Source organism: Erinaceus europaeus, chromosome 8 (assembly GCF_950295315.1).
Source record: "Erinaceus europaeus chromosome 8, mEriEur2.1, whole genome shotgun sequence".
NCBI classification, from domain to species: Eukaryota; Metazoa; Chordata; class Mammalia; order Eulipotyphla; family Erinaceidae; genus Erinaceus; species Erinaceus europaeus.
The window spans coordinates 33,745,030-33,761,755 of NC_080169.1; the positions used below are offsets into that span (position 1 = coordinate 33,745,030).

At 36.7% G+C, this 16,726-nt stretch overlaps 1 protein-coding gene across 6 annotated transcripts in view; it reads right to left on the reverse strand.

Moving 5' to 3' along the window:
• Nucleotides 1–16,726, reverse strand: part of HDAC9 (histone deacetylase 9) — a 1,141,821-nt gene that overhangs the window by 277,864 nt on the left and 847,231 nt on the right. For all 6 annotated transcript variants that reach the window (XM_060196121.1, XM_060196126.1, XM_060196123.1 and 3 more), the window contains one exon: nt 2,864–2,971. In XM_060196121.1, coding sequence (XP_060052104.1) covers nt 2,864–2,971 — 108 coding nt within the window. The remainder of the gene's footprint in view (nt 1–2,863; nt 2,972–16,726) is intronic.

Consider the following 16,726-nt stretch of genomic DNA (forward strand, 5'->3'; position numbering starts at 1 on the left):
GCTCCCCACCTGCAGGATGGACATTTCACAAGCTGTAAAACAGGACTGTAGGTATCTCTCTCTGACTCTCTCCCTCTCTATCTCTCTCTGTCCTCTCAAATTCTCTCTGTCCCATTAAATAAAATATTTTGTTTTAAAAAAAGGAAAAACATTTCCACACTGAGCAGTAGATTTATAGTGCTGGCTCTAATCCCCAGCAATAGCCTTGATGGCAATAAAATAATAATAAAAAATGATAAGAATTTTTTTAATTTCTTTATTGGGGAATTAATGTTTTACATTCAACAGTAAATACAAAAATTTGCACATGCTTAACATTTCCCAGTTTCCCATATAGCAATACAACCCCCACTAGGTCCTCTGTCAACCTTTTTTGGATGTATTCTTTTTATTTATTTATTTATTTATTTATTTAAGAAAGGATAAATTAACAAAACCATAGTGTAGGAGGGGTACAACTCCACACAATTCCCACCACCCAATCTCCATATCCCACCCTTACAAATAAGCCAGTGAGATATTGCAATGGTAATGTGCAGAACTAGCATGCCAGAAGTCCCAGTTTTATTACATAGCACTGGTAATAACCAAACCTGAATGGTGCTCCGGTTAAAATCTCTGTAGAGAACTCTCAGAAGGCTAGAAATGGGCCTACCCTATCATTTGCCAGTAGCTCAGAAAGTCAGCATGAAGACCTTCAACATTATCAATTTCACCTTGCTGATTTGAGAACTTAAACTGAGGGCTAGAAAAGTGACAGTATTATGACATGGTCTGGCCCCAATATTTCTTGATTTCTAGGCTATTTTTCTTCTATTCTTCTTTTTCCTCTTAAACATACTTGTCAATTCCTCAGCCAGTGAGTGAAAAGGCATTTGTATGAATCCTAGTTCTTAATATAAATAACCAATGTTAGTACAGCCGGTGGTGAGCATGCATATGCAACATGTTGTTGACACTTTATAAGTGACTAGTTTAAATAGCTGCCTACTAATAGAATTATTTTTGTTCAACATTTCATATGTGCATTTGACAATTATATACTCTGTGAACCTCATGATGATGATCTTAATGGAAATAATACGTGACCATTGTACTTGGGAAGGTTTCCGAATTACTGTTTACAGTTCCACAAAATCAGAACACTTAGACATTGTGAATGCTAACATAATAATTTGTCGTCAAATTATTCTGTGAGAGCATAATATTTTTAAATTATAATATTGTGGTGTGGTTGTTGTCTCTCATTTGAATTATTTTAAAAATAAAGCCCTTACTTTTTTTTTCTCTACAAATGTAAATTCTCTCCAGTGATACCAGTGACATACTTTAACAGGAGCCTATTCCTGAAGAGCAACTAAGAGATAGTATCTCTCTGTAAGGCTGATTCCTTTCCACTTTTCAATAGCTTATAAATTAAAAACTGTTGAGTAAACACTACATTAATAGACTCATTAATCCCCAGAGATGAGTAATTAATGTCCTGATACTCATTATTTAAGCTGCATATAAAGTATGTATATATATACATATATATCATATATGTATATAGATGTATGTATATATATGTATTTAAGCTGCATATAAAGTATGTATATATATATACATATATATCATATATGCATATAGATGTATGTATAAAGTATGTATATACATATATCATATATGTATATAGATGTATGTATCTTATCTAATCAACATTATTTTTTGCAGTTTCTAATTTCTTAAAGAGTTAAATAAGTTTCTAATTTCTAATTTCTTAAATTTCTAAGTTTCTAATTTCTTAAAGAGTTAAATAAGTAACTACTGGGCCAGACAACACTTTGCAAAGCACACATTCCTATCCTGCATTTTTAATCATAAGTGGAACAGTCAGGTGTAACTGAATAAAAATTCATTAGACAAAAAGAAAAATAATCCTAATTAGATTTCATTTTTAGATTAACAAAAGTCACAGTGCATATGTTGTTGGTCACAAAATATTTCCCTTAAGCCCCACAATTGCTAAAAATATCAGATCAGTCATTGACCATATTCTGTTATGAAGTGTGTGAACTAGTGCATTAAAAAGTCATGTTAGCACCGACAAAGTTTATTGGGGCAACTGCCTTCAAGATGCACATGGTATACCTTTAAATAGCACTGTTAAAATATCAAATAAAATGTCAATGTCTTTCAGGTCTCTGGGTTTTATAAATTGTTTAGACTGGGATATGTTGGGGTTTGGACATTGTTCTTTTCCTATGATGGAGAAAAGAAGAAACCATAAAAAAGAAAAGAACAATAAAGTATAACTCATTTTTGAAGTTCTTTCTTGAAAAAACATACTTTGGATCATTACCCTTCTAATCAACAATTTCCTTCTTCCTCCAAATCCTTGCCGTCTGGTATTTACCTTTCTCTCCATCCCCCATCTCTCTCTCTCTCTCTCTCTCTCTCTCTCTCTCTCTCTCTCTCTCTCTCTCTCTGGGTGGTATTCTGAACTTATACATAGTACTCAGTAGTCATATTTTTTAAAATCCCTTCAAAAGAGAATCCCAGGAGGGCATGTCAGATATGTATATACTAAGGATATTTTTAACCTGGATCATAGCCTTAGCCACTATTTCCATGTTCTTAAAAACAGATCATAGTACCCTGACCACAGAGTTTTCCCAAGGAGAGCAAGGCCATGGGAGCTGGATCAGCTCATACCTACCTGAAGAAGAGTTATTATTACACCTTTGTGGCCATCTCCCTGCCCTCTTCTCTCCATCCCTTGCCTTTTATAGCTACACCACACTCTCCACAATTCCCAAACAACAAAATCTCTGTTTCAGCTTCTCCTCTGGTTTTCCCACACTTAATGCAACCCAGACCTCACCTTCAGCTCTCCTGAGGCCACTTTGGAAGCCAGCTCGATGACACAGCCAACAGCCATGCGTGCAGCACCGGACGAGTGCAGCTCATTCCAAATGGTGTCACTGTCCACCTGAGAAAACAGTCAGCCCAGCCCACAGAAAGAGAGAGGGAAAAGGGAAAGAAAAGAAAGGAGTAAATGAGGTGGGGTGGGGCAGGGTAGGGTAGGGTGGGGTGGGGGGATGGTGGGAGAGAGAAAGCAAATCTGTGAGGAAGGACTGGCAGGGTAAGATCCTATGTACAATAAAATTTGTCTTTCTTCTTTGCCAGCTGAAAAGGCCTTCTGGACATGGCTTTGCTTATACTTTTTCTCTACACTGACTTCTCCAATGGAAACACATTCCTGCCATGCCTCACTGCCATTCCTTGTTTAGATTTCTCATTACAAACAACATTACATAGGCCGGATTTGGCGTAGCTACAGGCCTGCTAGAAACCAGGCTCCAGTAATAGATGAGTAAAATGCTAAGAGTACTTAGCTATATACATAAAAATCGGATTTGCAAGTGCTGGGGCAGGGGCGGGGGGTCAGGGAGGGAATTCAAATACCTTTCTGGCTGCAGGTTTACAGGAAGCCAAAGATAATTACTAGACAGGTAGCAGTAGCAGTCAGTGAATATGAAGTAGCAGCCACAGTTCAGTCTCTCTAAAACTAAACATGACTGTGTGGCCCTCATGCTTGAAACATTAACTAAACTAAACTGCAAAAAGCAATTTGATTGTCAGTACAGAAGCCAACATTTTTAACATTTTATAAAGCCTTACCTTGGTGTTTATTTGGATTACTAAAATTGGATAGTTCATTAAAAGACATGGCTGTTTCCATACCAGAAAACCTTATTACCAAAACAAAGCATATAAAACAGTATTTTGAATTTCTCATTACAAAATGCTCTGGATTCTTCCTCATGCATGGACTTAATGAACATGTACACATGTATCAAGGACAAGAAAAGTGTAATCATATCTTATGTAAATTATTTTAATAATATTTAAAGATGGTAATATCACATTGTAGAAATTTCTAATTTTAGAGCAAGTAAATTACTTGGGATACTTAGATATTGTGGCAATACTAGTAAAAGACTTCCCAAATGGCTTTAAGAGGAGGAAATCCTATACAAAATAAAGATTATTTTTTTTAAAAGAAGAATTAAGAGACCTAATGACATGGGAAAATATAATAAGTAATAAGCATATATATTCAGAGTGCACTAAGCATTTTCACCTAGTTGTGTTTTTTTTTTCATGACGTCCTTACCAACATAAATGTTAACAAAAATGATAACTGAAAATATTAAGTGCAAAATAAGTAGAAAACCAAGATCCTCATTTTTGTTTACGTTTTATTATCTTTATTTATTTGATAGAAACAGTCAGAAATTAAGACAGAAAGGGGAGATAGAGAAGAAGAGAGACAGAGAGACACCTGCAGCACTGTTTCACCACTTGCAAAACTTTCCCCCTGCAAGTGGGATCTGGGGGCTCAAACTTGGGTCCTCATGAATTGTAATCTGTGCACTCAGCCAGGTTCACCACCACCCAGCCAATCCAAAATCCTCTCAACAGCACAGTGGAGAGAGAAGTTTCAGACTGTCAGGGTGAAATTAGGTTTCACACTAAAAGTGAGTGATACCGGAAGTTAATTATTGTTTGCATTGAGCCTCATGTCTATAAATTGGCAACATTTTAAAAATACTATTTGCATAGGCCCTTGGTGAAGATTAAATGTGTAACAAGTGCAGCTACTACATTTCTGCTGCAGTTATACAATTTAGTAACTTGTTGCACACGATAGAGGTTTCATAAGTATTTATTGAAGAGCACAGAGTGACTTTAGAGATTCAACTGTTCTAGAACACTTATTTGAACCTCTGACCCTGACACCACCTGTCTTTCTACTCCATTTCTGAGTTAGTACCTTACTTTTTGTAAATGTTTAACCCCAGCACTGGTGTGTGTGTGTGAGAAGGGTTAATACTACCAGCCAAAAAAAAGTGATATAATCATCAAAATAGACTTTAAGAACTAGCCACTTGTCCTACCAAACAAATATAAGTATTTTAAAAGTTATTTATTTTTAAAGGTTTGCTTATTAACAAGATATATGGAGAGAGAACTAGAGCAACACTTTGGTACATATGATTCTGGGGTTGAATTTGGAATCTCTTGCTCTTAGATTTAATGTTCTGGTCATTATATCACTTCTCAGGTCATTTATTTAATTTATCAATTTACTTGTTTTTATTTTATAGAGAGAAAGGGGAGATGACAACCAGAACTATACTCTGTCATGCTCCAAGTCATTGTCAGAGAAATGCAAATAAAAACAACAATGAGATTCCACTTCATTCCTGTGAGAACAACATACATCAGAAAAGGCAGCAGCAACAAATGCTGGACAGGTTGTGGGGACAAAGGAACCCTCCTGCACTGCTGGTGGAAATGTCCAACCTCTGTGGAGAACAGTCTGGAGAACTCTCAGAAGGCTAGAAATAGACCTACTCTATGATCCTGCAATTCCTCTCCTAGGAATATATCCTAAGGAACCAAACACACCCATCCAAAAGATTTGTGTATACCTATGTTCTTATCAAAACAATTTGTAATAGTCAAAACCTGGAAGCAACCCAGGTATCCAACAACAGATGAGTAGCTGAGCAAGTTGTGGTCTATATACACAATGAAATACTACTCAGCTATTCAAAATGGTGAATTCACCTTCTCCACTTCATCTTGGATGGAGCTTGAAGAAATCATGTTAAGTGAAATAAGTCAGAAACAGAAGGATGAAAATGGGATGATCTCATTCACAAGCAGAAGTTGAGAAACAAGATCAGAAGAGAAAACACTTAAGCAGAACCTGAACTGGAGTTGGTGTATTGCACCATAGTGAAGGACTCTAGGATGGGTGGGGGGAGAGGTGAGTACAGGGCTTGGAAAAGGATGACAGAGGATCTAGTAGGGGTTGTATTGTTTGGTGGAAAACTGAGAAATGTTATGCATGTACAAACTATTGTATTCACTGGTGATTATAAAACATTAATTCCCCAATAATGGAAAAATGTTTTAAAAAAAGATTAAACTCTGAATCTATTGCTTATAAGCTAGGCTCTAGATGACCTATGTTATATCCTGGACCACTACCATAAGTAATTTTTGAGTTTAGTGTAAATACATTATTTAAGAATATGATAACTTAATCTGAAAAATAAAAAGCAACCTTTACATTGTGCTATATAGGTTTTAACCAGTTTTCACCTATTACAAAGTGATAATTATTACTGAATGGCTCACAATAAGCAGACTTAAAACCTCTATTTCTACCTCACCTTTTCTCTCTTTTTCACTGTCTCTACCCAGTAAGTAAGTAAATTAATTAATTACACATTTTTAATAAGTGAAGCTTCAAATTTCCTCCTAGAATATCAAAGATATAGGAGGCTAGGTAGTGGTGCACCGAACATAGTGCATAAATTACCATGTCCAAGGACCTGGGTTTAAGGCCCACATGTTCCCCACCTGCAGGAGGAAATCTTCACATGCATTGAATCACTGCTGTAGGAATCTTTCTTTCTCCATCTCTATAACACCCTTATCTTTCTCTCCCACCTTTCTCTATGTATGGATATGTATATAGATATCTATATACATATCCATACATAGTGTCATTTATATATCTATCTATAGATAGTGATAGAGAAATAGATGATAGATAGATAGATAGATAGATAGATAGATAGATAGATAGATAGATAGACAGATAGATGGAGTGGGTAAATGCTAGGTGCAGTTCATTGTGCAGTGACCAAGCTCCAGTGATAACTTTGGTGGCAAATAAATACATTTTAAAATTTGATGAAGAAAAAATAGATACTGGCCAGCAAAATAACTCACCTGGACACTATCCCTGCTTTTGCATGCTATTGACCCAAGTTCAAGAATGGTTGTCACAATAGGAGGAAGTTTTTGAGCTGTACTGTATTTCTCCTCTTTTTCTTTCTTTTTTTTTTAAATTTTTATAAAATGGAAACACTGACAAGATAGACCCCCTGGGCTGGGTCGAGGCCTATCATCTCTACACTGAGTCTTGAGAGGGTAGACTCTGAGTCCTCCCCTTCTCCACCATGTGGACCCAAGATGGAGCCTAGACTCCAGACTGGGGGCAGAGACTCCCTCATCACAAGTTCCTTAACTCATGATGAAGAGTGTGGCCAGCACCTGATAGGGATGTATATGGTTTTAAGCTCCCGGAATGACAGTGATGTGGTATGATGTGTGGCTCTGTGATTGGATCGCTACTACTTCCCATTCCCCAAACCATAGTATATTAATCCTGCCCACTGCACAATAAAGGAGCTGTCTCTCTGAAGTTTGTGTCTTTCTTCCCATGCTTACCCTCACCACCAGTTTCCCTGTGGTGGCATGTCTCCCGCTTGACCAGTGCGGGCCACCAGTGAGAAACAAGCGACAGAAGTGTACAATTCCACACAATTCCTCTCTGTCCTATCCAAAAAAATGTCATTGGCAACAATAACAATAATGACAACAAGGCCAACAAAATGGAGGGAAAGTGGCCTCCAGGATAAGTGGGTTCATAGTGCAGGCACCAAGCCCAAACAATAACGCTGGAACCAAAAATAAAAAGAATGGTAGTTTAGAGAAGTGACTATCTGTGGCAACATGTTCTAGGCTATCTAACTATAGAATTATGTGAACGAAAGAAAAAAACAATTCTATTGTTCTGAGCTGAGAGGTGAAATAAAGGCAAATCAAAAAGTTGTAATTAAAAAGCAAGAGATACAGAGAGTGATAATTGAACAAATCCAAGAAAGATAATAAGGCAAGCAAGCAAAATAATAAATCATAGTTCTATTAAGACTTAGGATCTCTGTTGTCCATTTCAAGTCTGTGGAATAGTGTACAAAGCATATGGATGGACAGAATGAAGCATAATATTATTAAGGTGTTCTCTGGTTCTGTATATTAAGGATTGAAGTATCAAGTTCCCACAGTCCTCCAAGAGTATGCTATTGAAGTTACCCTGAAATGAGATGGTGATGGTTGAGGCCAAGTAAAGTTAACTCTGGAAACTCAAGGAACCCCAGTACCATAAAGAGTTTAGGTGAGGTGCCACCTTGCAGTGAAATAAGAAATCATTAGAAACTGGAATACACTTCTACTCAAGTCCACATGGTTCATTCTCAAGTATAGACCATATGTTAGGCCACAAAGACAGCATCAGCAAATTCAAGAGCATTGAAATCATATCAAGCATCTTCTCAGACCACAGTGGAATTAAACTAACACTTAACAATCAACAAAAGATTAGTAATAGTCCTAAAATGTGGAAGCTCCACAGTACATTACTTTACTACTGGGTCAAAGAGAAGATAAAGCAAGAAATCAAAATGTTTCGAGAGTTTAATGAAAATGAAGACACAAGCTATCAAAATATTTGGAACACAGCTAAGGCGGTACTTAGAGGGAAGTTCATAGCCATACAAGGACACATTAGGAAATAAGAAAAAAAACAAATAAACAACCTGATTGCACACCTTGAAGACCTAGAAGAAGAACAAAGGAACCCCAAAGCAACCAGAAGGACAGAAATAGTTAAAGTTAGGGCAGAAATAAATATCACTGAAAATAAGAAAATCATACAAAATATCAACTAAAGTAAATGTTGGTTACCTGAAAGAATGAACAAATTCAACAAACTTTTAGCCAGACACACAAAACAAAACAAAACAAAAAGAATACCCAAGTAAATTAATTGGACTGTAAATGAGAGAGGAGCTATCACAACAGACACTGCAAAAATTCAGCATATTATGCGAGACTTCTATGCCACCAAGCTAGAAAACTTGGAAGAAATGGACAGTTTCCTAGATACTTACGAACTTCTAAAATTAAATAAAGAGGAACTAGATAATAGGATTAGGCCCATCACAGCTAACGAAATTGAAACAATTATCAAAAACCTTCCCAAGAATAAAAGTACTGGACCAGATTGTTTTACAAATAATTCTACAAAACCTCCAAGGAAGAGTTAATACATCTACTTTTAAAACTCTTCCAAATGATTGAAGACACAGGAATACTCCCTTCCAGCTTCTATGAAGCCAACATCATTCTGGTACCAAAAGCAGACAGGGACACAAACAAAAAAGAAAACTACAGACCAAATACCTCTGATGAAGATGGATGTTAAAATATTGAACAAAATTATAGCCAACCAGATACAGCAGTATATTAATAATATTTTTCATCATGACAAAGTGTGGTTTATCCTATGGATGCAAGGTTGTTTTAATATACATAAATCATTCAACATGATCTATCACATCAATAAAAGCAAGACCAAAAACCACATGGTCATATCAATAGATGCAGAGAAAGCATTTGACAAAATACAACATCCCTTTATGATCAAAACACTACAAAAAAAGGGAATAGATGGAAAATTCCTGAAGACAGTGGAATATATATATATATCTCAAACCTACAGCCAACATCATACTCAATGGTGAAAAACTGGAAGCATTTCCCCTCAGATCAGGTACCAGACAGGGCTGCCCACTATCACAATTACTATTCAACATAGTGTTGGAAGTTCTTGCCATAGCAATCAGGTAGGAACAAGGAATTAAAGAGATACAATTTGAAACAGAAGAAGTCAATCTTTCCCTATTTGCAGATAGCATGATAGTATACATAGGAAAAACCTGGGAGTCGGGCTGTAGCACAGCGGGTTAAGCGCAGGTGGCGCTAAGCTCAAGGACGGGTGTCAGGATCCCGGTTCGAGCCCCCGGCTCCCCACCTGCAGGCAGGTCCCTTCACAGGCGGTGAAGCAGGTCTGCAGGTGTCTGTCTTTCTCTCCCTTTCTCTGTCTTCCCCTCCTCTCTCTATTTCTCTCTGTCCTATCCCACAACAACAACATCAATAATAACTACAACAATAAAACAACAAGGGCAACAAAAGGGAATAAATAAAAAAAAAAAAGAAAAAGAAAAACCTAAAGAGTCCAGCAAGAAGCTTTGAAAATCATCAGATAATACAGTAAGGTGTCAGAATACAAAATTAACATTCAAAAGTCAGTGGCATTCCTCTTTGCAAACACTAAGTTAGAAGAAGATGAAATCCAGAAATCAATTCATTTCACTATAACAATAAAAATAATAAAATATCTAGGAATAAACCTAAACAAAGAAGTGAAAGACTTGTATACTGAAAATTATGAGTCACTATTAAGGAAATTGAAAAAGACACAAAAAAGTGGAAAGATATTCCATGTTCATGGATTGGAAGAATTAACATCATCAAAATGAATATACTACACAGAGGCATACACAAATTTAATACTATCCCCATGGAGATCCAAACCACATTTTTAAGGAGAATAGAACAAATGCTACAAATGTTAATCTGAAACCAGAAAGGACTTAGAATTGCCAAAAAAAATCTTGATAAGAAAGAGCAGAACAGGAGGCATTACACTCCCAGATCTCAAATTGTTTTATAGGGCCATTGTAATCAAAACTTCTTGGTGCTGGAACATGAATAGATACACTAACCAATGGAATAGAATTGAGAGAACATAAGTTATCCCCCACACCTATTGACATCTAATCTTGGACAAAGGCTCCCAGACTATTAAATGGGGAAAGGTGAGGCTCTTCAACAAATGGTGTTAGAAAAAATAAGTGAAACATGCAGAAGAATGAAACTGAACCACTATATTTCACCAAACACAAAAGTAAATTCCATGTGTATCAAGGACCTGGATGTTAACCAAAAACTATCAGATACTTAGAGGAAAATATTGGCAGAACTTTTTTTCTGCTTAAATTTCAAAGACATCTTCAATGAAACGAATCCAGTTACAAAGAAGACTAAGGCAAGTATAAACCTATGGGACTGCATCAAGTTAAAAAGCTTTTACACAGCAAAATAAATCAATACTCAAACAAAGAGATCCCTCACAGAATGAGAAAATATCTTTATATGCTATGCATAAGACAAGAGCTTGACAAACTCAACAAGAAAACAAATGACCCCACCCAAAAGGGAAGAGCCCATGGACAGAACATTCACCACAGAAGAGATCCAAAAGGCTGAGGAATTCATGAAAAAATGCTCCAAGTCTTTGATGTTCAGAAAAATGCAAATGAAGACAACAATGAGATTCTACTTCACTCCTGTGAGTATGTCCTACATCAGAAAAGGTAGCAGTAACAAATGCTGGACAGGTTGTGGGAACATAGGAACCCTCCTGCACTGCTGGTGGGAATGTGAATTGTTCCAACCTCTGTGGAGAGCAGTCTGAAGAACTCTCAGAAGGCTAGAAAAGGACCTACCATATGATCCTGCAATTCCTCTCCTGGGAATATATCCTAAGGAACCCAATACACCCATGAAGAAAGATTTGTGTATACCTGTGTTCATAGCAGCACAATTTGTAATAGACACAACCTGGAAGCAACCCTGCTTTCCAAAAACTGATGAGTCGCTGTGCAAGTTGTGGTCTATATCCACAATGAAATGCTACTCAGCGGTCGGGGTTCCCAGAAGATGGCGGACTGAGAAGCTGCTAGTGGCTTGAGCTCTGACCACATCGTCTGGAAACAGTAGGTTTTTCTCCTTTAGTAGGCCAGTCAATAAGGGGTCCTAACGGTGACACCAAGGAGGTAACCATAACTTAATTTGGATTAAAAAATAGAGTAAAAAAAAGGGAATTTTTTTTTCATTTAAATTATTATTCCCAAAGCGCATCTCCTCCCCCTTCCACCCCCATAACCAGTCCCTGGGGACCAGCTCCTAGCAGGCTCCCCTGCTGAGCTTCGTTCTTTACCAAGATTCCTGTCCCACCAGGGAGTATCATTCATTCTAAGTCTATTCCCTTCTGAAACCTCTGGCCTTTTTTCTTTCTAAGTAGCCAACCCCCCACCCCCATAGCTAATTAAATAATAAAAAATAATAAATAAATAACTCTTTCCTTCCACCGCTCTTTTATTACTGTTCTTTTTCTTATCTTTTATTTTTTTTCTCTCTCTTTCTTTTTTTTTCCTTTTTCTCATTCTTGTCATCCTTTCTTCCTTAATCCTACAGCTTCCAAAGCCACAAGCCCCATCCCTCATACGACCAAACAGTGTGCTTTCACTGAATTCACTGATACACGTTTGGGAATTATTTGGGGGAAGAAATCTGACTCAGAGTGGACTTTCACTGTGAGTATCTCTGGTCAACTTCCCTTCCTCCTTTAGCTACCCCTAGAATATACTGTGGACAGTAGATTTTCATAACTGTCAATTTCAGGTATCCTTGTCTAGTCCTGAGGTTTTTTTTTTTTTTTTTTGCTTTTTTTTTTTTTCTTTCTTAACAATCAGCTGCCTCTTATCATGACGTTTGAGGTAATCTGGGAAAGGGTTTTTTTTTTACCCTGCTCTATTTTATTATTAATATTATATAAAGGCATATATCTTTCCCCCCTCTTTAGGTTGATCAGAATTAACTCTTAGGGTATCTTTCATTGCTAGGGTAGTGGGCATCTTATCTATTGTGGTAAGAACTTGTCTTCTTACCCCTACCTCCTCTACAGAATCTCCCCTCCATCCTCCTCCTAGCTAATTAAAAAATTAAATTAAATTAAAAATAAAGTAATCAAAAAAACCTTTCCTTTCACTGCTCTTTAATTACAACTCTTTTTCTTATCTTTTCACTTTTCTCTCTCTTGCTTCTTTTTTTTTTATCTTGTCATACACTTCTTCCTTCTTCTTTGCCTTTCTGAATTTGTGAATTATTTTGGGGAAGAAATCTGACTCAGAGTGAACTCTCTATGTGTGTATCTCTACTCTAATTCCCTTTCCCCTCTTGTGACCCCTAGAATATACAGTGGATAGTAGATTTGCATAACTGCCTATTCTTGCTATACCTTCTTTTTTTTCTCTTTCTTCTTCACTGGGATTTGGTTACTATTTTTTCATGGGCTGGAGACATTGTTTGGCTAACTGGTAGTGATTACACTGTTTCAATACTTGCTTCAGTTGCTACTGTAATTCCTGAGGTTGGGGAGTGCAATTGACATAAAGGTATTTAGTACAGTGTTGCTTGTACTCAAGACACAATAGCTGAGGAACAACAGAGCATAAAAAAGAAACACATAAATCAAAAAAATTTGTAGATCAAAAACAAATAAAACTGCTACTCCAATGAATGAAGAGAAGAACCCAGAAGAAACTATAAATCAGCCAGAAGTAACCATAGATAATAAAAGTATGCAAGCAACAATAAACTTATTAATCACAGAAATGAAAACAACCTTGGAGGAAAGGAATGGCAGTATTAGGGAAACAACAGTTGAGAACCCCAAGGAAAATACTGATTATCTTGAGGCAATTAGAGAACTGAAAGCTGAAATAGTTATAATGAAGAAAGAAGCTGAGGCAAGGAGAAGCAGAAAACAGAATTAGTCAGACAGAGGATGAGTTAGAGAAAACGAAGAAAGAGGTGAAAGAGCTCAAAGAGAGATTGAGAGACACTGAAAACAACAACAGAGACATATGGGATGACCTCAAAAGAAGTAACATTCGTATAGTTGGCCAGCCAGAGGAAGAAAGAGAGGAAGGGGAAACAAACATTCTAGAGGAAATAATAGAAGAAAACTTCCCAAACCTGAATAACAGAAAGGACATCAAGAAGCCCAGAGAGTTCCAAACAGAATCAACCCAGACCTGAAGACAACAAGACACATCATAGTCACAATGAAAAGAAGTAAGGATAAAGAAAGGATCCTAAAGACTGCAAGAGAGAAACAAAAAAATCACATACAAGGGAATACCCATAAGATTATCTGCAGACTTCTCAACTAAAACTCTAAAAGCCAGAAGAAAATGGCAAGATATCTATCGAGCCCTGAATGAAAAAGGGTTTCAACCAAGGATAATATATTCTGCTAGACTTTCATTCAAACTAGATGGAGGATCAAAACCTTCTTAGACAAACAACAGTTAAAGGAGGCAACTATCACCAAACTGGCCCTGAAAGAGCTTCTAAAAGACCTTTTATAAACAAGAACATCACTATAATACTGGAAATATATCAGAGCAAACAAAAAAATTTTTTTTGAACAATGGCACAACAATACATTAAATCCATAATATCAATGGCTTAAACTCACCCATCAAAAGGCACAGAGTGGGGGGATGGATCAGAAAGCATAACCCAAACATATGCTGCTTGCAAGAATCCCATCTGTCACAACAAGATAAACACAGACTTAAAGTGAAAGGATGGAAAACTATCATACAGGCTAATGGACCACAAAAAAAGGGTAGGAACAGCCATTCTCATCTCAGACACGATAGACTTTAAATTAAATAAAGTAATAAAAGATAGGCAAGGACATTACATAATGATTAGAGGATCAATCAGCCAAGAAGACTTGACAATTATTAACATCTATGCACCCAATGAGGGACCATCTAAGTACATCAAGCACGTACTGAAAGAATTTCAATAATACATCAATAGTAATACAATAAGAGTGGGAGACTTCAATACACCACTCTCACAATTAGACAGATCAACAAAGCAGAGAACCAACAAAGATACAAGAGAATTGAATGAAGAGATTGACAGACTAGACCTCTTGGACATTTTCAGACTCCTCCACCCCAAAAAACTGGAATACACCTTCTTTTCAAATCCATATAACACATACTCAAGGATAGACCACATGTTAGGCCACAAAGACAGCATCAATAAATTCAAGAACATTGAAATCATCCCAGTATCTTCTCAGACCACAGTGGAGTAAAACTAACATTTAACAACAAACAGACAATTATTAAAAGTCACAGAATTTGAAAATAAACAACATTCTCCTTAAGAACCACTGGGTCAGAGATTCACTAAAGTAGGAAATTCAAATGTTCCTGGAAACAAATGAAAACAAAGACACAACTTATCAAAATATTTGGGACACAGCTAAAGCAGTACTGAGAGGGAAACTTATAGCCATACAATCACATATTAAACACCAAGAAAAAGCTCAAATGAATGACCTTACTGCACACCTCAAGGACTTAGAGGAAGAGGAACAAAGGAACCCTAAAGCAACCAGAAGGACAGAAATCACTAAAGTTAGAGCAGAAATAAACAACATCGAAAATAAGAGAACCATACAAAAGATCAATGAAACCAAATGCTGGTTCTTTGAAAGATTAAACAAAATTGACATACCCCTAGCCAGAATCATCAAACAAAAAAGAGAGAAGACTCAAATTAATATAATCATAAACAATGGAGGAGATATCACAACTGACACCACAGAAATCCAGAGAATCAAGTGATTCCAAAACTGAACCAAGAAGAACTACAAAATCTAAATGCACCAATCACAGACAAAGACATTGAAACTGTTATTAAGAATCTCCCCAACAACAAAAGTCCTAAACCAGATGGTTTCACAAACGAATTCTACAAAACTTTCAGGAAACAGTTAGTATCCATACTTCTTAAGCTTTTCCATAATTTGAAGAAACAGGAATACTCCCTTCCACCTTCTATGAAGCTAATATCACACTGATACCAAAAGCTGATAGGGACAGAATAAAAAAGGAAAACTACAGACCAATATCTCTGATGAACATAGATGCCAAATTACTAAACAAGATCTTGGCCAACCGGATATAGCAGCATATCAAAAAGACCATACCATCATGACCAAGTTGGGATTCATCCCAGGAATGCATGGTTGGTTCAAAATCCGTAAGTCAATCAGTGTCATTCACCACATCAATAAAAGCAGAGCCAAAAACCACATGATTATCTCAATAGATGCAGAGAAAGCCTTTGACAAAATCCAACACCCATTCATGCTCAAAACTCTACAAAAAATGGAAATAGATGGGAAATTCCTCAAGATAGTGGAGTCTATATATAGCAAACCTACAGCCAACATCATACTCAATGGACGGAGGCTGAAAGCATTCCCCCTCAGATTGGGGACTAGACAGGGCTGTCCACAGTCACCATTACTGTTCAACAAAGTATTGGAAGTTCTTGCCATAGCAATAAGGCAAGAGAAAGAAATCAAAGGAATACATATTGGAAGGGAAGAAGTCATCTCTCTCTATTTGCAGATGATATGATAGTATACATAGAAAAACCTAAAGAATCCAGCAGAAAACTACTGGAAGTTATTAGGCAATATAGCAAGGTATCAGGCTACAAAATCAATGCACAAATATCAGTGGATTTTTTATGCAAACTCTAAATCTGAAGAAGAAGACATCCAGAAATCACTCCCATTTACTGTTTCAGAAAAATCAATAAAATACCTAGGAATAAAGTTGACCAAAGAAGTGAAAGACTTGTATACTGAAAACTATGAGTCGCTACTCAAGGAACTAGAAACTGATACCAAGAAGTGGAAAGATACCCCATGCTCATGGATTGGAAGAATAAATATCATCAAAATTAATATTCTCCCCAGAGCCACATAAATATTTAATGCAATACCCTTCAAAGTTCCACCAAACTTCTTTAAGAGAATAGAACAAACACTACAATCATTTATCTGGAACCTGAAAACACCTAGAATAGCCAAAACCATCTTGAGGAAAAGAAACAGAAATGGAGGCATCACACTCCCAGACCTTAAACTATATTATAAAGCCATCATCATCAAAACAGCATGGTACTGGAACAAAAATAGGCACACAGACAAGTGGAACAGAATTGAAAGCCCAGAAATAAATCCCCACACATATAGACATCTAATCTTTGATAAGGGTGCCCAAAGGATTAAATGGAAGAAGGAGGC